This window comes from Trichomycterus rosablanca, chromosome 1, assembly GCF_030014385.1.
Source record: "Trichomycterus rosablanca isolate fTriRos1 chromosome 1, fTriRos1.hap1, whole genome shotgun sequence".
In the NCBI taxonomy this organism is placed as follows: domain Eukaryota; kingdom Metazoa; phylum Chordata; class Actinopteri; order Siluriformes; family Trichomycteridae; genus Trichomycterus; species Trichomycterus rosablanca.
The window spans coordinates 80,232,052-80,256,407 of NC_085988.1; the positions used below are offsets into that span (position 1 = coordinate 80,232,052).

The 24,356-nt window shown below is 43.0% G+C and overlaps 1 protein-coding gene across 1 annotated transcript in view; it reads right to left on the minus strand.

Moving 5' to 3' along the window:
- Positions 1–24,356, minus strand: part of iqsec3a (IQ motif and Sec7 domain ArfGEF 3a) — a 210,187-nt gene that overhangs the window by 99,699 nt on the left and 86,132 nt on the right. Inside the window, exon 3 of the mRNA XM_062996481.1 lies at positions 1,700–2,123. Within this exon, the coding sequence (XP_062852551.1) occupies positions 1,700–2,123 (424 nt within the window). The remainder of the gene's footprint in view (positions 1–1,699; positions 2,124–24,356) is intronic.

Genomic DNA, 24,356 nt, shown 5'->3' on the forward strand with positions numbered 1-24,356 from the left:
ACTTCCAAGTACTACCCTGGCCCCCTAATTCCCCAGACTTGAACTAAATTGAGCATCTGTGGGACCTTGATAGTATTCTAAAATTTTATTTATTTATTTATTTTACTTTATCTTGGCTACATATACAGTACCAGTCAAAAGTTTGGACACACTTTCTCATTCCTGTGGTTTTTCTTGATTTTTTTATTTTATTTTCTACATTGTAGATTAATACTAAAGACATCCAAACTATGAAGGAACACATATGGAATTATGTAGTGAACAAAAACGTGTTAAACAAACCAGAATATGTTTTATATTTTAGATTCTTCAAAGTAGCCATCTTTTGCTTTAATGACAGATTTGCACACTCTTTGAAATTTTCTCAACCAGCTTTATTAGGTTTCCACCTGGAATGGTTTTCAATGAATGTTTGTGCCTTGTCTAGAGTGAATTTCTGGAATTTGTTGCTTTTTTAATGTGTTTGAGACCATCAGTTGGGTTGTGCAGAGGTAGAGTTGGTAAAATATAAAACATATTCTGGTTTGTTTAACACTTTTTGGTTCACTACATAATTCTTCATAGTTTAGATGTCTTCAGTATTAATCTTCAATGTAGAAAATATAAATAATCAAGAAAAAACATTGAAGAGAAGGTGTGTCCAAACTTTTGACTGGTGTGTCCAAACTTTTGACTGGTACTGTACATTACAGTAGTACCAACACTTCACTACCATTTAAACCTAGTCAGGAATGTTGCAACGACTGCAGTACCAAATTGTGCTTGCGTTAGTGTATAAATACACAGTCGAGTCACATTATTATGAGCACCAGCTAATATCCAGAGTGACAGCAACTAGACAGACTGGGAGTGCCTCAATAAGGTCCTGGTAGGTTGGCATGGGGGAGGATCCATAGAGCAAACACGACGATTAAGATCCCACAGATGCTCGACTGGGTTCAAGTCTGGGGAATTAGGGGGGCAGGGTAGTACTTAGAAGTCTTGGTCATGCTCTTCCAACCAATGTCGGACATTTCTAGCCGTGTGACATGTCGCATTGTCTCGCTGAAAGATCCCATCCACCCCTTTACCCACATTTATGAGCAGACAGCCTATCACACACCTTATATACCCACCAAGCCAGCTCACAAAACGCTATACGCTGCTATCGAAAGTGGTCATAATAATGTGTATAATAAATTTGGATTTTTTAAATTGGTATGTTGAGCATTACACACCAACACATTTTAATCTGGGACCTGTTCCCACTACTGAAAACATCTCTGACTAATCTGAAGGCTCCCATTATGCCAAACTACCAACCTCTGCTGTGAATCAATAAATAAATATATGCATAAGTTTAATCAGCAAATTGAAAGTTCTACATATTAAGACCTCATTATTAAAAACACCAGCATATGTTCAGATTAGATCTAGAGAGGGGGAGAGAGAACCAAACCAACAGAAGTGATCATGATCAGGAAGGATATTTTGATGCAGATGGATGGAAATGAGGAAGATGAGGGTGGATCGGCCAACCTGAAGAAATCAGATTTACTCTAACCACTGTGGGGTCCTGAGACATCAAAACAAGCCTTCAAAAACCAAGAAAGCCTCAAATGCACGCACTCGGGCATTCAGCACCATCCTCCAAAAAGCAAAACGGCAAACCACTCACACCGCATACAAACTGCAATCCTCATAGCACCTTGTGCCCTACCTGCTTGTTTTTGAGGTCAAGTGAGAGCTCGTAGTCAGAAGAGGCGGCATGGCTGCAGGCCCCGTTCCTGTGCACCCTCAAGGGTGAGGAGGCGGTATGGTGCAGACTGGGTCTCCGGCCACCTCCCGCACCTCCACTCCTTCCTCCAGATTCCTCTTCCTCCGTTTCTCTCTTTCCTTTGTCCTCCTGCTCGTTTTTCTCATCTTTCTCCTCTTGCTGGGCTTCTGTTGTCGGTTCCTCTTCCGGATTTGTATCCTTTTGCTCTTGCTCTTTAACTTCCGCTTCGACCACCACTGGTTTTGGAGTCACTGGCTCCACATCATCTTCTCCGCCCCCCCCTCCTCCGTCGGCCGGCGGAGTCGACACCCCTCCTTCTGTAGGTGGAGAAGGGACCTCAGGAGAGACCGGAGGGGGATCTTCATTGCTGAAAGGAGAAAATGCAGAGTCAACCTCGTCCTCCAGCTCAGTTGGCACTGGGGAGCCCTTATTTCTCTGGTTCGTTCCTTTTATTTTTTTGAGGAAGAGGACAAAGAGAGACGAGGGCACCCTGGCATCCAGTGCAAGACATGACGGCCACACTTACCCCACAAGTGGAACGACGTAGGAGGGACACACAGTGACTCGTGACATACACACACAGACAACAAGACACGGCCATGCAGCTCTGGGTGTGTTAGGCAGCAGGTGTGTGTGTGTGTGTGTGTGTGTGTGTGTGTGTGCTGGAGCTGATGAGTGTATGAGTGTGACCCAGAACGCTGATGTTTTCACTTCGTCTGACTGAAGCCATCCAGCTGGGAGGAGAGTGTAAGCCTCTTTGTGTACTCTGGGGGGATGTACATGACAGCAGGAGAGCGTTTTTTTCCTAGCGGTTTGCTGATATTAGTGTGGGAGAATGGGAATCGCATATGACATTAGAGAAGCTTCCTTGTCTCTCTCTCACCCCTCTGTCTTCCTCATTTTCTCTAGCTCTCCCTGTATTCATACCCTGTTTTGAAATGTAATTTCAATTGAAGATCGCTTTACAGGAAAAACTAGATCATACACAATACTGAGGAACCTTTTAAAGAAGTACTTGCAGTTGGAAGAGTGGGTAGAATGAGAGGGAAATGAGAGATTCTCACAGTGATGTGGAAAAAAACAGTGGACAAGAAGTTGATTCAAGACAGTACAAAAGAAAACGAGTAAGAGTATGGGAGGAGGAGTAAAGAAGGATCTTTAAAAAGTTTCCACACTTTTATATTTTGGTTGGAAGCGGTGAGGGTGGGAGGAGTAGTAATCGGTCGTGTCTGAGAGACTGAGAGATGCTTATAGTTCGGATTTAGCTCCATCTGATTTCCCCTTTTTGGACGCTCAAAGAAGCTTTAAGGGGAAGAAGATTTTCATGTGATGATGATGTGATCAGTGTTTTAAACTGAATGTGTGCAGCTACAGGAAGCCAGTGAAGAGAATGCAGCAGTGGGGTGATGTGGCAGTGTTTAGGTCTAGTTTTAAAAAAAATGGACCAGCCCCAAGCTACCATCAAGGTCTAATTAAACCCCGCTCTGTACCACGCAACCTCTGAGCCACTAGTCTCGTTCGACTTGATCCTCCACCCAGAACTCAAGGAAGACGAGCATCAAATCTCTTCTCTGTACAAGCACCCAAGTTGTGGAACGAGCTTCCCTTGTCTGTCCGAACTTCTGAGTCTCTGTCTTTAAAAAACGATTAAAAACCTTCATCACCTCTTTACTAAGCACTTAAGCTGACTTGTACTTACTTACTAATGCTCTTATTCATTTCTTGAAAAGAAAAAAAAACACTAACAGAGTTTTAGCTGATTTGTGTTTATGGACTTTTATCTACTTAAATCAGAGTAAGGTAATGTTCACTATGGAAGTACTTCTGTAAGTCGCTCTGAATAGGAGCGTCTGCTAAATGCCAAAAATATATATGCCATTTTTTGCTAATGGCATTAAAAACTTGGTACGACGCTGGAAAAATGTATCAGAGAGTGACTGTGTAGAAAAGTGATGTCATTTGTTTTTGAAATTCTTAATAAACAGAGTTAAAAAAAGTGAGTAAACTTTTTGAAGAACCCTTGTACTATGATCCTACTTCTGCCAGTGATGAAGAGGATGGTTATAAGGATGACAGTAATAATGATGATGATAATATTGAGAATAAGCATAATGATGGTGGTGGAAACAAGAACAAGAAGAAGTAGAAAGAAAGTCTAAAACTAATACTTCAAGAAAGATGATTTTAAAACCAGATAGTAGCAGAATTGGGGAAAAAAAGAAAAGAAATTGATGATAAATGACAACAACGATTTAAGCAACATTTTTAAGTGCATAGAAAAACAAACTGAGGATGAAGAAAGATCCACAGTAGCAGGAAACGAAAACGAGATGTAATGGAAAAGGGAAAAGAAGGGAAAAGAAGGATTAAATTAACAATGATGGCGTGGCGCTCGGGTGGCGCAGAGGTAAATCCAGGGTTCGAATACCCAGCAGTGTGAATCGCTATCTGCCATCTACATAGAAACATGATTGGTTGTAGCTGAAGACATGATGGCTGAGGCCCGGCAACGTATTGCTGTCCTGTCTAAGGTGTGTTACTACATTGTGCCCAGTGATTTCAAGCAAAGTGACGATCCACAGCGGTGATAAAACATGAAAATAAAATAACAAAATGGTGGTGGTGGAGAAATAAGAAGAAAAGGTAAATAAATAAGTAAAAATAATAATAATAATTAAATGAAACATGGAAGAATTACAGAAAGAGAACCAGAGAATAGAAGAAAAATAAAAGGAAGAGGAAGAGGTGTTAAAAGAATAGCAATAAGTATAACGATGGTGGTGGAAACAAGAAGGAACAAGAAGAAGTAGAATAAGAAGATAGACTTTGAGAAGAAAAGACTAAAACTAATACTTTAAGAAAGATAATTTTGAAACTAGATAGTAGCAGAAGTGGGAAAAAAAGAAAAAAGAAATTGATGATAAACGACAATGACAATTTTGAAGCAACATTTTTTAGAAACAAGCTGAGGATGAAGAAAGATTATCTACAGTAGCAGGGAAAGAAAACTGGATGTAATGGAAAAGAGGAAATAAAGATGACAATCAGGATTACATTAAGGATGATGGTGGTGTTTAGGTGGCACAGAGGTAAATTGAGCTGGCCTACTACTGCTAGTATCCAGGGTTCAAATCCCTAGCAGTCTGAATCGCTATCAGCCGTCTACATACAAACATGACTGGTCGTGTCTGAAGACGGGATGGCCGAGGCCCAGCGATGGATTGGCGTCCTGTCTAAGGTGTGTTACTGCATTGCGCCCAGTTTGATCATGGTAGGAGTTTGCATGTTCTCCCCGTGTCTGTGTGGGTTTCCTCCGGGAGCTCCGGTTTCCTCCCACAGTCAAAAGACATACAAGTGAGGTTAAGTGGAGATACAAAATTGTCCATGACTGTGTTCGATATTAAACTTGTGAACTGATGAATCTTGTGTAATGAGTAACTACCGTTCCTGTCATGAATTTAATCAAAGTGTGTAAAACATGACGTTAAAATCCTAATAAATGAATAAGTAATGTTTGTAATGTTTAAATTTCTATAAAAATTCACATCTTTGTCATCACTGTCTGGACTCTTAGCAGCAGTTAACACCATGTAACGCCAAACATTACAGACCAAATAATGGCAGGTTTAAGAGCAATATATTAGTTTAACACATCAGATTTATCAACCTGACCCGGGGACCTAACATTTGCACTGACACCCCGGTTAATATTGGACCTTATTAAGCATCGGCCGTAAAACCCTGATTTACTGGACTGACTGATTTTGATGGACTGTTGCTCACGGTTAAGGATCTGTGAGAGATCTGTGGATTAATCTTACTGACACATTGTAGTTCCTCCAGTTTATGGACTTTCGTTCTACCCAGAGTGCAGCGTGGATGAATCGTTATGTATTGATCAGAGCTTTGCTTTCATCAGCTATTGCACACTCAACCTACACAAAGTGAAGTCCCTGGTTTGAAGGCCGATGCAGAGGTTTCTAAACTTCAGTTCTAAAGTTTTTTAGATGCTTTTGAAATGATCAATATGTGTCCCTACCCCTTTAAAGCAAACACTACTTGTGATAAAACTCTAAAGCTTTATTGTAGAAGTGGAATGAAAGAAAGATTCATATAGACAAAACAAACTTTGTTGAAGTTGAAAGGTTGTACTACTGCATTCATAAGTAAACTTTCTGGCTGCTGGAACTCTTTTGTTTCAGTAAAAACATAGCTAAAAACATTGAAACGTTGAAAACCTTAAGTGTACATCAGTTGTTTCCTTTAAGAATTTGCATTTTAATCGGCCGTCTGAGCTGGAAACCGAAATTCTGTTCCTATTTAAAACAAACATGAAACAGAAATTTCACTTCTACTAAACATGATAACCCTCTATTATTGTAAAGAAAGGATACCTATCTGCAAAGACGTTCGTACAACCCCAAATCAGAAAAAGTTGGGACAGTATGGAAAATACAAAATGAAAATCAGGTCTTTTTTGGACGAAAACGGACACAGTGTGCTCCGGACCAAAGACGAAAAGGACCAACCAGACTGTTATCAGCAACAAGTCCTAAAGCCAGGGTCTGTCATGGTATGGGGCTGTGTCAGTGCCCTTAGCAAAGGTCATTTACACTTCTGTGATGGCAGCATTATTGTAGAAAAGTACATTGAGATCTTAGAGTAACATATTCTGCCTTCAAGACGCCGAATTTTCCAGGGACGTCCAGCATTTTTCAACAAGACGATGCAAAACCACCTGCTGCACACATTACAAAGGCATGGCTGTGGAAGAAGAGGGTACGGGTACTGGACTGGCCTGCCTGCAGTCCTGACCTGTCCCTAATAGAGAATGTGTGGAGAATTTTAAAACAAAAAATGTGACAACGACGACCACGTACTGTTGTACATCTTAAGACAAGTTTGCAGGAAGAACAAGACAAAATAAAAGCTGAAACACTAAATCACTTGGTCTCCTCGGTGCCAAAACGTCTTTTAAGTGTGGTGAAAAGGAACGGCAACATTACAAAGTGGTAAATGCTTTACTGTCCCAACTTTTTTTGGAATGTGTTGCAGGGCTGAAATGCAGGAAGTGATGTTTATTAATAAATGAAATGACGTAGAGCAGATAAAACATGGTTCTCAGGTTCATCCTGTCTGACATCAAATAAAAGTCAAAGCAAATGTAAGACACTTTTTCTGATTTGGGGTTGTGCATTTGAAAGGAGCTCTGTTCATTGCTCCGCATTTGTCTGCCATATTTGTATTTTTTTGTAAGAAAAGTTGTAGTAGAAGCATTTTAAGGAGTATAAGAATTTAGACATGGCCTCATCTCGGGAGGGTAGGATGATGTCAAATGTGTCTATGTATTAAGATCACTCTGTTTTCAGACAGACCCAGTGTGGTAATACAATGGCATCCTGGATTTCCTTGGGACTCTGGGACACACAGAATAGGAAGCTTATAGTTAGTTAACATTGCAGGATGACCTAAGCAACCTTTCCACCCCAGAGAGGTTTAATCACTGTGAAAAAGGCACTTCTGAATGAAATTGGATCAGTAATAAAGGTCTGAGCCACAGCCGTATCTCATTTCTCCACTCATTCCTCTCCACACCTCACCGGAGGGGCACAAGATAAACGTCAAGAGATATAAATCTGGGCCTTTTCCGAGAGAGCCGGCGAGGTAAGTCCGAAGTCAATAAAGATGAAATCTGGACATTATGTTGAGCGTATGCAACTTGTCACTCACTTAGTACTTCTCCATGAGGACAGAGTGAAAGACTGCAGGTGAAAATATGGAATCAGAACCAGTTGAACTTAAATCTTTACTATTTCTGCACATGAACCCTCACCAATGGTTTACCAGGCTATTAACCACAGTGATCTGTCAGCAGATTGCTTTACAGAGGAGTGTCTTTAGGTGCATGTTCAGAAATATGAGGGAGTCTGAGTTCATATGGTAAAATAGCTGAGAACCCAGGGGGCGCACTAGCCACCACTATTGTTAACAGTCAGGTTTGAGTCTTAGGGAGGGAGAAAGGAGACTCAAGGCTGTGGGGAGGAAAGGCTGAATGGGGTATAGCCTTCAGGCTATGGTCCTCCCTATGTCCTTCATTTGGCTAATTATTATTGACTACCACTGGTGACTCTCTGGATCCATAGAAATAAGGCTAGTTTGACTGCACTCATTAAAAAGTATACACCGATCAGCCATAACATTAAAACCACCTCCTTGTTTCTACACTCAGCTCCACTTACCATATAGAAGCACTTTGTAGTTCTACAATTACTGACTATATTCCATATGTTTCTCTGCATGCTTTGATAGCCCCCTTTCATGCTGTTCTTCAATGGTCAGGACCCCCACAGGACCACCACAGAGCAGGTATTATTTAGGTGGTGGATCATACTCAGCACTGCAGTGACACTGACATGGTGGTGGTGTGTTAGTGTGTGTTGTGCTGGTATGAGTGGATCAGACACAGCAGCACTGATGGAGTTTTTAAACACCTTACTGTCACTGCTGGACTGAGAATAGTCCACCAACCAAAAATATCCAGCCAACAGCGCCTCGTGGGCAGCATCCTGTGAACACTGATGAAGGTCTAGAACAGGGGTCGGCAACCCGCGGCTCCGGAGCCGTATGCGGCTCATTCATCCTTATACTGCGGCTTTGCGTGGCTTGAGAAAATAAATTATAAGTACAGTCGAACTTCGATCCTTGGACTTATACCAAACAGGTTGTATACCAAACGAAAATCCTATTGTTATTGGCATATTATAAGTTGATGGGGTTGTATAAAATAATTTATAAAACGGATGGTTCCGGTCCTAAAATCTGATTGGCTGAGCTGCGTTTAAAGCCGCTGTAAAATCCCCGATATAGGCGCACCTGTCACCACCTCACATCGTTCCATATTACTACGCCACTGAAAAGACAAAGTACAAACTTGGTTGAACACTATTTTAACTCATGTACTATACATGGAAATGTCCAGATTATTATAAACAGTAATCTTAATCATTAAGCGGGTGTTTCGTCCAAGAAATAGTGTAATAGTTTGTGAATGTTATGTTCGCCCTCATGTTGCCTAGCAACACGGCACGCCGTTAATGGGACTACAGTACCTGTAGTACAGTACCTGAAAATTCACAGAGAGTTATAGCGCATTATAGCTATAGATTATAGCGCGGGTTGTTCACTGAATGGTAAATTTTTCACATCCAAACAGGACGTATACCAAGTTGGACTTACTCCAAAGCAGACGTATACCGAGGTTCCACTGCACTTGTTTATACAAAGCGTAAAGGTAAAAAACATACAGCGTTATCTTCATTTTAGATGTCAAAAAGTATTTGCGGCTCCCAGTGTTTTCTTTTCCGTGGAAACCGGGTCCAAATGGCTCTTTGGGTGTTAAAGATTGCCGACCCCTGGTCTAGAAGATGACCAACTTAAACAGCAGCAATAGATGAATGGTCGTCTCTGACTTTACATCTACAAGGTGGACCAACTAGGTAGGAGTGTCTAATAGAGTGGACAGTGAGTGGACACGGTATTTAAAAACTCCAGGAGCGCTGCTGAGTCTGATCCACACACTAACACACCACCACCATGTCAGTGTCACTGCAGTGCTGAGAATGATCCACCACCTAAATAACACCTGCTCTGTAGTGGTCCTGTCCATTGAAGAACAGGGTGAAAGCAGGCTAAAAAAGTATGTAGAGAAACAGATGGACTACAGTCAGTAATTGTAGAACTACAAAGTGCTTCTATATGGTAAGTGGAGCTGATAAAATGAACAGTGAGTGTAGAAACAAGGAGGTGATTTTAATGTTATGGCTGATTGGTGTATGGAACAGTGGTCTATTGCCAAGGTTTGGGAAAATAAAAACCCAGTGTCACTTTTTGTTGATGTATGTAGGGCAGTTGGAGCCTAGTGGTTAAGGAATTGGACTAGTATTTAAAAGGACACAGGTTTAAGCCTCACCACTGCCAGGTTGTCACTGTTGCACCCTTGAGCAAGGTCCTTAACCATCAACTGCTTAGACAATATACTGTCACAGTATTGTAAGTCGCTTTGGAGTAAATCTATTGGACGGTGAGGTCAGAAGTAGTCCAAGTAATCCAGAAGTCCTTGCTTTATTTCCTTTTGCCCATGTAAGAGGCAGCAGGCTCTAGTAAAGCTTTAATGTCCTGTTTTGTTGCAGAATCTATGGTGATGTATCAAGTCCAGAAGACTGTGTCAGTGAGCTACTCTCAGCTAGTTCTACACAGCTCATATATTATCAGAATGGAGCAGCATGTTTGGGAAAATGTAGTAAGTAAAGCTCACAGAGACTAGAGATTATTGAGCATTACTTTGATTGGTAGAGGAAATGTGCCAGTTATGCTCTCTTGGACTCCATTAGGACCCTAGGATTGCTGTGGCCTTATCAGGATTTAAATTGCCATACCCTGATTCATTTCTATTCAGCACTGTCAGAGTCTTGCAGAGATTTGTACCACACAAGGAAAGCCGCGCTATAAAGAAACACCCGTCACTAATACAGGCAGTTTGACCAGACATTGAAGCTCTAGTAGCCTAATCTGGCACCTTGCTTAGCCATTCTGGATGAGCCGTACACAGGTGACAGGGCAAATGTCAATCCGTGCAATCTGCAGCTGCAATCTGCACTTAATGAGGGCAGTGGTAGCTCAGAGGTCAGAGCTCTGGGCTATTAATGGCAAGGTTGTGGGATCCACCAAGAAGCCACTACTGGGCCCTTGAGCAAAGCCATTAACCCTTCTAGCTACAGGGCGCCATATAATAGCTGACCCCGTGCTCTGACCCCAGCAACCTAACAAGCTGGGATATGCAGAAAAAGATGTACATGTATGACAAAGTTTGCTAACAAGGGTGTGCATATGGATGCAGGACTGCGTGGGTGTGCATATGGTTGCAGGACTGCATCGGTGTGTATATATGGCTGCAGGACTGCATGGGTGTGCATATGGCTGCAGAACTGCGTGAATGTGCACACGGCTGCAAGACTGTGTGGGTGTGCATGTGGTTGCAGGACTTCGCGGGTGTGCATATGGCTGCAGGACTGCGTTGGTGTGCATATGGCTGCTGGACTGCATCAGTGTGCATATGGTTGCAGAATTCAGTGTGCATGTGGCTGAAGGACTGCGTCAATGTGCAAATGGCTGCAAGATTGTGTCGGTGTGCATATGGCTGCAGGATTGTGTGGGTGTGCACGTGGCTGCAGGATTATGTGGGTGTGCATATGGCTGCAGGACTGCGTGGGTGTGCATATGGATGCAGGACTGTGTGGGTGTGCATATTGCTGCAGGACTGTGTGGGTGTGCATATGGATGCAGGACTAAGTGAGTGTGCATATGGCTGCAGGACTACGTGTGTGTGCATATGACTGCAGGATTGTGTGGGTGTGCATATGGCTGCAGGACTGTGTGGGTGTGCATATGGCTGCAGGACTGCGTGGGTATGCATATGGCTGCAGAACTGTGTGGGTGTGCATATTGCTGCTGGACTGTGGGTGTGCATATGGCTGCAGGATTGCATCGGTGTGCATATGGCTGCAGGAATGCATGAGTGTGCTTGTGGCTGCAGGGCTGCGTGGGTGTGCACGTGGCTGCAGGATTATGTGGGTGTGCATATGGCTGCAGGACTGCGTGGGTGTGCATATGGATGCAGGACTGTGTGGGTGTGCATATTGCTGCAGGACTGTGTGGGTGTGCATATGGATGCAGGAATGAGTGGGTGTGCACATGGCTGCAGGACTGTGTCGGTGTGCATATGGATGCAGGAATGAGTGGGTGTGCACATGGCTGCAGGACTGTGTCGGTGTGCATATGGATGCAAGAATGAGTGGGTGTGCATATGGTTGCAGGACTAAATGGGTGTGCATATGGCTGCAGGACTGTGTGGGTGTGCATATGGATGCAGGACTGTGTGTGTGTGTGTGCATATGACTGCACCACTGCATCGTGTGCATATGGCTGCAGGACTGCATGGGTGTGCACATGGCTGCAGAACTGTGTGAGTGTGCACATGGCTGCAGGACTGTGTGGGTGTGCATATGGCTACAGGACTGTGTGGGTGTGCATGTGGCTGCAGGACTGTGTGGGTGTGCATATGGCTACAGGACTGTGTGGGTGTGCATGTGGCTGCAGGACTGCGTGGGTGTGCAAATGGCTACAGGACTGCGTGGGTGTGCATAAGGCTGCAGGACTGTGTGGGTGTGCATGTGGCTGCAGGACTGTGTGGATGTGCATATGGCTGCAGGGCTGTGTCAGTGTGCATATGGCTGCAGGACAGCGTGGGTGTGCATATGGCTGCAGGACAGCGTGGGTGTGCATATGGCTGCAGGACTGTGTCTGTGTACATATGGCTGCAGGACTGCATCGAGCCGCAGAGTTCTCCACTGCAGCAGATCAGCAGCTCTAGTCTCACGCTGCTCAGAGAAATGCTGATACACATAAAATGCACCACTGTTCTGTACCACTGCAATGCAACACCGAGCTCCAGGGCTGCTTGAAAAATCATAGAGATCCAATATTGCAGTAAAAGCGAGCAGAAACGCTGATTGAATTAACAGCATTTGAGCTGGAACACCACAGCGGTGAGCTGGCGTATCAGATCTCTTCTTTATTCATCAAGAATCAACGAGTCCACTTGTCCTCTTAGATTAAATCGGCAAATCAAAGCAAAGTTACTGATCACCACATTAATATGACTGAGCGTGTCTGTTCGGAGAGTGTGCCATGTCAATCCTGTTCAATAAGTACTATGTAGTTTGGGATGCAGCACCCAGAAGAAACACACCCTGAATAACACATACACATTCACTTACTCACACCTAGTGCCATCTGAACACCAAGTTGGGCGGCACAGTGGCTCTGTGGGTAGCACAACAAGAAGGTCCTGGGTCATTTCTGTGTAGTTTGCATGTTCTTCCCATGTCTGTGTGGGTTTCCTCCCACAGTCCAAAGACATGCAAGTGAGTAAATTCACTCACTCACTCACTCACTCACTCACTTTGTTAACCGCTTATCCAATTAGGGTCGCGGGGTGCTGGAGCCTATCCCAGCTTTTCAATGGGCGCAAGGCACACAGTCACACCCTGGATGGAACGCCAGTCAATCGCAGGGCAGACACACATACACACACACACATACACACCCATTCACCTATAGGGCAATTCAGTGTCTCCAGTTTACCTGACTGCATGTTTTTGGACTGGGGGGGAAACCGGAGCTCCCGGAGGAAACCCACACAGACACGGGGAGAACATGCAAACTCCACACAGAAAGGACCCGGACCGTTCCGCCTGGGGATCGAATCCAGGACCTTGTTGCTGTGAGGCGACAGTGCTACCCACCGAGCCACCGTGCCGCCCCTTAAGGTGAATCAATACAAAAGTAATTACTGACTTTAGTTTAGGGAAGGTCCTTTTCTGTTCATGACTGAGCCCCTGTGTACAAAGCAAGATCTATCTCCAGTGTCCTGCACAGATCCCTGACCTCAGCCCCACTAAACAGCTCTGGATAGAACTGAAACTGTACCTTAATTGAGGCTTTCTTGACCAACAGCAGGGCACAAATTCCCACAGACATACTCTGAAGTCTTGTGAGAAGCCTTCTGAGATGAGTGGCTGTTGTTATAGCTGAAAAGATCACACAGAGGTCACTCTATATTAATACCATTCCAACAAGCTCATGGTCAGGTGTCCAAAAACTTTAGTCCATATGGTGTAGCTAGTTAGGTCTGTAGTGATACCCAGTCTGCTGGGGATTCAAACCCTGGATACCAGCGGTAGTGGGTTGGCATCTAGTGTAATACAATTATAAATTCAGTGTGTGTGTGTGTGTGTGTGTGTGTGTGTGTGGAACTAATACCCCACACGTTTCTGATCCCCTCATATAAAGACAGAGCGATCCCAGTCCACCCACAGTAGGGGTGAAACACTAATCACAGTTGTGCTCTCGGCCCCCATCGCCCCCGACTAAATGACTGTTATTAATGAATTTGATATCCTGCATCTATACTACCGCACGCAGATAAACACCAGAACAGAACAGCCCGGCTCGCCCACTGAACAATCCCACAATGCCCTGTGTCCGACAGGCTTTTTGAGAAGTGTGACAGTTTAAACCCTCTGTGCTATTATATCTGCTCCCTTGTGGGCCTCCAGCAGCTTCTTGTTGTTCCGGATCCTCTCTATTGTCTGCTTGCTTTGTTCTATGCTTATATTTAAGCGAGTCACTCAGAAACGTTTCCAGCTACAGTATAAAACCGCTGGCACTCAGTTTTACACGCCAAATTCATTACAGTGGATCTGGATTATTAACTCAAAGCTTAACATCTTTAGCAGATTGAAATGTGATAGAAGTCACTTCTATACAGACTCACTAGATCTAAAACGATTCAGGATTGGTGGAAAGACTGCTAGCAATCTCAGGTACGCTGACAACATCGTATCATTGGTCATGTCACCATAAGCGTTTTGACTTGGCTTGAACGGTGTGATTGAACATTTACATTTATTTACATTTTTGGCATTTAGCAGACACCTTTATCCAAAGCAGCTTACAGTACAGTTACAGTATACAGTCTGGGCAACTGAGGGTTAAGGGTCTTGCTCAAGGGCCTGGCAGTGGTGGGGCTTGAACCAGTAACTTTCTGATTACTAGTCCAGTACCTTAACCACTAGGCTACGGCTTGCCCATCAAAGTGTGAATATGAGACGAATCTGCATTTGTGTGGAATAACCACCAAATTCACTCTGAAAGCTTCACATGTATCTGTGTTCATCTGGATTTTCCTCCTGTTTCACTTTTAAACGTGTGTTACAGCTAGGGCTGCTGATAAATTGTAAGAATCAAATCAGCTTTTATCACTAACAAGCTTATTGTTAAAAAAAGCTTGATGTGACAATGTATTAAAAGAACGACACAGAAACACTAAACCTCTCTTAATTATTACTGCTCATAAGTGTCTCCACTAATGAAATTCCTCGCTCGATGTTTTAGTACAATAAGTCACATTAAGCTTTGTTCACAATAAGCATTGTTCGTACAGCTTGATTAACTTTTACCGCGTCATTTCAAACAGTTCGTCTCATAGGCTGCTCAGGTGGCGCAGCGGTAAAACACGCTAGAACACCAGAACTGGGATCTCAAATACATCGTATCGAGTCTCAGCTCTGCCTGCCGACTGGGCTGAGCGGCCACATAAACAACGATTGTCCTGTTGTTCAGATAGGGGTGGGATATTATGCTGGATTGATGGTGCCTGCACAGAGATGGGAAAAGAGTGCTGTCAGGGTGTCTCTCCGATACACAGTGCTGATCTGCATTGCACTTATCAAAGTGTAGATGACAAACTGCATACAGCTGCTGCCCATGTGTCGGAGGGAGCGTGGGTTAACTTTGTTCTCCTCAATCAGAGCGGGTATCGGCATTGGTGGAGAGGAAGTCGGGAGAAAAAGGGGAGAAAATGCATAAACAAAATATACTCATTGAAGGCGCTTTGAAAAGGTCAGCGGCAAACTAGAATTGTTATGATTGTGTACAACCCTGAGTAACGTTATGAATAGCTTTGTGGAGAACGACAGAATTTGTTTCTCTCATTTTAAAATTGTTGTAACTGTGCTGATGTGATGTCATGCATCACGTGACGTTGGTAAGATTACGAACGTAGTACGTCTGAGGTTGTGTGAAAATTGCACACTTGTGTACTGAACAAGCGTACTGCTTTACCGGCCGAGCAGTGCGCACTGCCTCCAATCTAGTATGCACTGTTTAAGCATGCGATTTCGGACACAGCCCTGGAGATTATGGTAGAGCAGAGATGGGGACTTGAGTTTGAGTCGCACATAAGTCGCACACACAGCGACTTCAGACTCGTTTTAAATGACTCGGACTCGTGACTCGCAAAAAATGACTTGTGGACAACAAAAGTCAGCTACATTAGTTACGTGTGACAATTATATATATACAGTATATGATCCGACATCATTCTGATCGTGTCATTTTCTGCTCTCTAATAACTCTCCGGCCATCTTAACCCGCAACACAATGGGTAAATGTACCATACGCCGCACACTGCATCAACTCGGTCTGCATTGTCGTCATCCCAGAAGGAAGCTGACGCACAAGAAAGCCCGCAAACAGTTTGCTGAAGACAAGCAGTCCAAGAACATGGATTACTGGAATGCCCTGTGGTCTGACGAGACCAAGATAAACTTGTTTGGCTCAGATGGTGTCCAGCATGTGTGGCGGCGCCCTGGTGAGAAGTACCAAGACAACTGTATCTTGCCTACAGTCAAGCATGGTGGTGGTAGCATCATGGTCTTGGGCTGCATGAGTGTTGCTGGCACTGGGGAGCTGCAGTTCATTGAGGGAAACATGAATTCCAACATGTCTTGTGACATTCTGAAACAGAGCATGATCCCCTCCCTTCGAAAACTGGGCCTCATGGCAGTTTTCCAACAGGATAACGACCCCAAACACAACCTCCAAGATGACAACTGCCTTGCTGAGGAAGCTGAAGGTAAAGGTGATGGACTAAACCCAATTGAGCACCTGTGGCGCATCCTCAAGTGGAAGGTGGAGGAGTTCAAGGTGTCTAACATCCACCAGCTCCGTGATGTCATCATGGAGGAGTGGAAGAGGATTCCAGTAGCAACCTGTGCAGCTCTGGTGAATTCCATGCCCAGGAGGGTTAAGGCAGTGCTGGATAATAATGGTGGTCACACAAAATATTGACACTTTGGGCACAATTTGGACATGTTCACTGTGGGGTGTACTCACTTATGTTGCCAGTCATTTAGACATTAATGGCTGTGTGTTGAGTTATTTTCAGAAGACAGTAAATCTACACTGCTATACAAGCTGTACACTGACTACTCTAAGTTATATCCAAGTATTATTTCTATAGTGTTGTCCCATGAAAAGATATAATAAAATATTTGCAGAAATGTGAGGGGTGTACTCACTTTTGTGATACACTGTATATGATCCGACATCATTCTGATCGTGTCATTTTCTGCTCTCTAATAACTCTCCGGCCATCTTAACCCGCAACACAATGGGTAAATGTTCCTGCCAGCTTCCGGCGTAGTGATGCTCCCTACTTCCTCTGTTGAATATGAATCTCACTTAAAATGGTGGAATACCCTACGTAGTGTACTTCACAGTAACAGATAATGTGAATGGAACACTCCTACAGAATTGGCGCTAATGGTTGGAAGAACCGTTTTCTGAACCAATCACACCTTCTGATTTTAATTATTAGTAAGAAATGCTGTTATTTGTATTTATTTACTTTGCAGCGTCACACAGATGAGTGTCAATGAAACGCTTGATTGGCTTTCTAACGAGTTCGTGTTTTACTTCACAACCAGGAAAAGTTTGGAGGTTTTTAATTATAAGCACATTTACAAAATAACAGATTATATTCCTAATGGGACACATGGTTCTAAATTTAATAGCATCTGGAAGAACATAAGCTAAGGTAAGCAGTATTATGGATTTTTTGCTGTTTTGGGGATTTTGGCTGCTGTGCCGTGATTTGCAAGGCACCAAGTAAAACAGCAAAATACAGTCGCTAATCTGTTGTTGTTTTTATCTGAACTTACATATTATTTGTTTATTTCTATGCTACATTTCCAATATATGTTTTGTGTATATTATATTGACTCGAGACTTGACTCGGACTCTAGCCTAATGACTCGTGACTCGACTCTGACTCGTATTTTGTGACTTGTGAACATCTCTGTGGTAGAGGGTAGAAGATTGGATCGAGTCAACTTCTTTTATTTGGGACATAAGAATATCAAATACTGCAGAATGTTCTTGTGAAGTGAAGTCAAGAATGAAAACGGGCAATACAGTGATGGTTGAACTGACAAAGATATGGAACAACAAGCTAACCAGCACTATCACCAAGCTACGATTGATGAAAGCTTTGGTCTTGCCAGAAGCTGCATATGGATGGATGTGAAGCCTGGACACTGAAGAAAGAGAATAAACACGCATTCACGGTTTTGAGAACAAGTGCATCAGAAAACTGCGGAATATTCAATAGCGGAAAATGATCACCACTGAGTAAGTGTACAAGATGGCCAGAACAGAAAAGAACCCACTGAACCACATTAAATCCTGCAAGTTATGTTACTTTGGGCGTGTGATGAAGCTCCCACATGATAACTCTGAAGGCTGTGTTATGACTGGACTTGTAGATGGACTCAGAAGACGAGGAACACCAACATGAATTGCATTATCAAGACTAGTCTGCTACAAGCGACACAACACAGCACATTGGAGAAAGCTGACCCATCTGTGCAGCCAACCATCACAAAGCCATGACAGCGTACTGAGATGACACGACATGACATGAGATCTAAAATGTGCAGAGTGATGTGAGGCAGCGTGTCAACAGACTAACAAAACAGAAGAGACTTTTCGAAGGTTTCAGAACCACACACAAACGTACGCAAAGCGCACAAAAGACATTCAGAAACACTCCTGGAAAGCCGACACCCTACAACAATGCTCGTTTCCTCTGGAGCTCTTTTAATGTTGCTCATAATTAGGAATTAAAATGCATTTCTGAGCAGCGGCAAAAAAAAAAGACCTCTCGTGCATCCCAAATTATTCAATCTTTCAAAGTCCAGACACACGTCCTCCGTCCTGAGCCAATAATGAAAAATTTATTAATAAGTCCTTGGATCAAATAAAGCAGGACGGAGGGAGGAGTGTCAACAATGCCTTGTGTAATATTAGATGGCAGGGTATATGCTGTTCACTAATGCTTACAGGTGGAATCAGAAACACCCCCCAACAACCTTAAAATTTATTAAGGTGACGTGTATAGAATTAAAATTAGGGCAGCTATAGCCTAGCAGTTAAGGTACTGGACTAGTAATCACAAGATCGCTTGTTCAAACCCCACCACTGCCGGGTTGCCACTGTTGAGCCCTTGAGTAAGGGCGCTTAAGCCCAATTGTAAGTCTGTAAGTCATACTGTAAGTCACTTTGGATAAAACCGTCTGCTAAATGCTGAAAATGTAAAATAAAATACTGTGGCATCGGCGAGAAGGAAAGAAACCTATCAACTTTCGATGGTACTATAGGCGCCTACCATGGTGACCACGGGTAACGGGGAATCAGGGTTCGATTCCAGAGAGGGAGACTGAGAAATGGCTACCACATCCATGGAAGGCAGCAGGTGCGCAAATTACCCATTCCCGACACGGGGAGGTAGTGACGAAAAATAACGATACAGGTCTCTTTCGAGGCCCTGTAATCGGAATGAGCGTATCCTAAACCCATGGGTGAGGACCCATTGGAGGGCAAGTCTGGTGACAGCAGCCGCGTGAATTCCATCTCCAATAGGTTATATATGAAAGTTGCTGCAGTTAAAAAGCTTGTAGTTGGATCTCGGGAGTGGGCTGGTTGTTTACTTTGAAAAAATTTGTGTGTTTAAAGCGGGCCGCTTCTTGCCTAAATACATTTCTGATCTTCAAACTGTAGGAGGCAGCGCTCTTTTATTCAGTTGCTTCTGAAGAAGAGGCTAGATCTGAATACACAGACCACTGCCACTATGCTTAAACAAGTGAACACAATGGACAAGTCAGTAAATGCAACACACCTAACGAAAAACGATAACATATAAATTATACAACTGGTTACAAAAGATTCATCGGTTCACAAGTGTAATGTCAAACACACTCACTCACTTTCTTAACCGCTTCTCCAATTAGGGTCGCAGGGGTGTGGGAGCCTATCCTATCCTATTTTCAGTGGGCACAAGGCACACAGTAACACCCTGAACAGGGCGCCAGTCCATCACAGGGCAGACACACATTCACACACCCATTCACCTATAGGACAATTCAGTGTCTCCAATTAACCTGACTGCATGTTTTTGGACTGTGGGAGGAAACCGGAGCTCCCGGAGGAAACCCACGCAGACACGGAGAACATGCAAACTCCGCACAGAAGGGACCCAACCGCTCTGCCTGGGGATCGAACCCAGGACCTTCTTGCTGTGAGGCGACAGTGTTACCCACCGAGCCACCGTGTCGCCACAACTACATTTTAATGTCTGTTGTTTTTAAATAGCCGTGTCAAACACAGTCATGGACAATTTTGTATCAATTCACCTCACTTGCACGTCTTTGTACTGTCTGACAAAACAGGTAATTTTTTTATGTTTTTATCCTCCTGTTTTTATGGTCCTTGAATTACATCTGACTCTCTGGACAAATTTCCATGTAATTATGCTAACAGACAGCTTGTACACATAATTTTGGGACCTGAAGCTGCTTCAAATTGGTTCCAAGTAACATCCCTGATGTGTAAAAACCTACAATCTGCTTACTGCGATTTGTCCACAGCTGGGTAGATGTTCTCAATGTGATGTTTGGGGTTTAGTCCACAAAGTGCAGTAAAACTAGCCCTATGTAACTCCCTCCTGGCAGGTACTCCCATGTTCAAACCCATGAAACTGATTTGAAATGCAGCTGCCCGTCTGGTTTTCAACCAACCTAAATACTTCAACCCACATCACCCCACTGCTACGTTTCTCTTCACTGGCTTCCTGGAGCTCCCTGCATTTAGTTCAAAACACTGTTGCTTGCCTACAAAGCCAAAGCTACCTTAGAGAATTCACCACACCCCACTCTGTACCACACAACCATCTTGATCCTCCACCCAGAACTCAAGGAAAACAGGCATCAAGGCTTTTGTCTGTACCAGCACCCAAATGGTGGAATGAACTTGCCCTGTCTGGTTGAACATCTGAGTCTCTCACTGTTTCAAAAAAACAATTAAAGACCTCCATCAGCTCTTTACTAAGCATTAAGCTGAGAACCAACATGCACTTACTAACCAGGGCAATTGTAGCGGCCCATGTTAGTGGGTGGGATATTTTAGGCAGCAAGTGAAAAATGGGCGAGCATAAGGATTTGAGCGAGTTTAACAAGGGCCAAATTGTGATGGCTAGACGACTGGGTCAGAGCATCTCCAAAACTGCAGCTCTTGTGGGGTGTTCCCGGTCTGCAGTGGTCAGTATCTATCAAAAGTGGTCCAAGGAAGGAACAGTGGTAAACCAGTGACAGGGTCATGGGCAACCAAGGTTCATTGATGCACGTGGGGAGTGAAGGCTGGCCCGTGTGGTCCGATCCAATAGGCGAGCTACTGTAGCTCAAATTGCTGAAGAAGTTAATGCTGGTTCTGATAGAAAGGTGTTAGAATACACAGAGCATCACAGTTTGTAGCGTATGGGGCAGCAAAAGGGGGACCAACACAATATTACGAAGGTGTTCATAATGTTATGCCTGATCGGTGTATAATGTGTTCTAACAAGTTTTTTAGCAGATTTGTATGCCTGGACTGTTTTCTATTTAAACTAGAGTAGAGAGAAGTTTACTGTGGAAGCTCTTCTATAAGTCACTCTGCATAAAAGTGTCTGAATACTAAAAAATGTAAATGTTAATGTATATGAATGAACCCAAGTAACCCCCTGCTGCCAAAATCACTGAAATGCCAAACGAGATTTCAAGTGTATGTAAACTTTCAACCCTAACTGTAAACGATGGTGCTTAATGATTTTAAAGTTTGTGTTTAAGTTGCACAGCAGCAATGCAGTTGACACAAATGACTGCAGTGACAAAAAGCTGCAGGCGTATAACAAGCTGAAACCCGCACGGCTGGAAATAGTTCAACTTGGCCGGCGTTACGCAGTGAAATATTTGCTTTTTTGGCATGACTTGTCCCAATCTGGCACCCAGTGGAGAGCGTCGGTGCCAGAGCAGGTGTGCACCAGACAGGCTGCTACAATAGAGATTAATTCTTACTTAAAAGTGTTTGTAAAGCTTCACAAAAATGTCGCCGCTGCTGCCGCGTGCCAGCTCCCGGCCCACGGATTCAAAAAGATTATTGTGCTGAAGGATTACTTCTGGAATATGAGCAATAAAAATAAAAATGGGATAAAAGCACTTGAGTTGCTGACTGCCACATCAAACCGATCAAATCAAATCAAATATGTATGTCGCATTTTAAAAATCCTCTCTACTCTGCAGTTGTGGTTTACAATGGGAGGGCAATCAGTGAGATGGCAAAAGAGTGAGGTGACTAAAATAGCCAGGATTTAAAGATGTATGTGTGATCGTCACGCATCAAATGCCTGAAAGCACCATTAAATGAAGCAAACGCAAGAGCACCATGCTTATATACTACAACATAAAGTATCATTAGCATTTTTACCACTTCTTCTACTGCTGCCATCTGCCACTCTCTTTAAAATAGAATCAAACAGAACGCCTGTATTTGTCATATATACATCTACAAGTGTAAAGTACAATGCAATGCTGTTCTGCATATTCTAGGTTGTTTGTACGGCACCCCGGAGCTGTACAGTGACAACATAGCAGAGCCGGGATTCAAACCAACACTCTTCCAATTGATAGCGCAAAGCTCTACCCACTAGGCTACCACCCAAAAAAATTGTGTCTGGGTGATGTCATTGAACAGTTTGACTTACCACGCTAACAGGCGGATGTTTGTATAAATGATCTTGGGACCTGATTGATTAGAAATGGTTAAATCATAAATATAAAAAGCTAAGCCTTAAATATACATGTTTCAGAATTAGGCTTACCATTTGATTCAGTTCGCTAGAGAGGGGTTTTGATGCAGAGTTGTGCTTTCAGCAACATGTTTTACCTCCTGTATATAAACTTATAGTCATGTTATACCGCAACCTGCAGTTTATATTGTACAAATAATGAGTAATTGTACTTTACACCTAACCAACATGCTATGTGGTGATTTTTATTCACAAGAACGTGATTTCTGACTGCATCCCAGTTTGAATGACATGTGTAACTACATAGTAACTACATAGCGTGTAACTATACCACTGGGAGTGTTTATTTATTTTATTTATTTATTAGGATTTCAACATCATGTTTTACACACTGGTTACATTCATAACAGGAACGGTAGTTACTGGTTACACAAGATTCATCAGCTCAAGTCTTTTAATGTGAAACCCACGCAGACACAGAGAGAACATACAAACTCCACACAGAAAGGACCTGTACCGCCCCACCTGGGGATCGAACCCAGGACCTTCTTGCTGTGAAGCGACAGTGCTACCCACCGAGCCAACGTGCCGCCCCTATTGGGAGGGCACTAATTATACATGCAGTGTATAGACATAGACAAGTATTGGTACAACCCTTTTGATTTTTGAATCAAACAGCTGCTAACAGGTGTACTAACCCAAATATATGAATGAAATTCTATGCTTTTAACTTTGCAGCAACAGTTTAGGGAAGGTCCTCTCATTTTCCAGGCTGTGCACAAAGCAAGCTCTATAAAGACATGACGAAACTCTAGTGACCTGCACAGAGCCTTGACCTCAGACCCACTGAACAGCTCTGGAAAGAACCGGAACATCAACTACTACTAATAATAATAATAATAAAAATGACATTTTTGATGGCACAGCAGGTAGTGTTAGTACCACTGTCTATAAAGTATAGATGGGTTTCCACTCTGTGTTCCTGCCTTGCACCCTGTATTTGCTGTGGTGCCAGACTCACAGCAACCTTGATCAGAATTAAGTGGTTGCTAAAAATGAGTAATTGATGTAACTGAACAATATGCATAATTAAAAACCATAACAGACATTATGGCCAGATGTGTTGGACAATGGTTCAGGTACTCGATTAGCTGCCACTGTTGGGCCCTTGAGTAGGACCCTCAGATGTTTGCATTGTATTTGGTCGCTCTGGATTCCTGTTAAATGCTGTGAATGTAACGTTTTTGGCTTTTCCTTTTCCGTTCTATTCATTTATACATAATAAACAGCAGGGACAGTCCGCGTCAGTCCAACCCAAACATGAGAAGCTGTTATGAAATAGATGTCAGACTAGATTCTGTCCAAGCTTTCATGGTGGAGGGAACAGAATCAGATCTGTGTGTAAAAGCATTGAGAGATCTGAGGAACGAGCTGAGAAAAGGCGTCATGACACTCATGTCTTTTTGCCTGGAGTCCAATCTCTCACATACACAGCACATCAGAGATCAAACACTACGAGATGCACATGCTCAGTAAGATTACAAACTCTTCCTAAAGGCTCTATAGAATCTGCTTAAATTCTTTCTTAATTCCATTTTTACTTATTTATTTAGATTATGTTATATTTTATTTTTTAGTTAAATTTAAAAAATTTAAAAATTATATCTAGGCTACTCAGGGAGGATAGGGGTCCCTTTTTTCTCTACTTGTTTAACAAGGGTTTTTAATCCTGGAATCTGTAAAGTTGTTTTAAGACAATGTCCACTGTAAAAAGCTTTACTCATAAAATTGAATTGGCTTCATATTAATATTTTATATAAAAACAAACAAACCAACAAAAAAAGCTTAACGATCAATATTTAATATATGTTTGTATTTTATTTATTTTACTGTGCATTACTTCAATACTGGGGGGGGGTCATTATTTGGACTATTATTTTTATTCCATATTTAAATGGGTTGCTCACCTGATCTGGCACCTTCCTGACACAACCCTCCTATTTCTATACAGGCATTGAGACA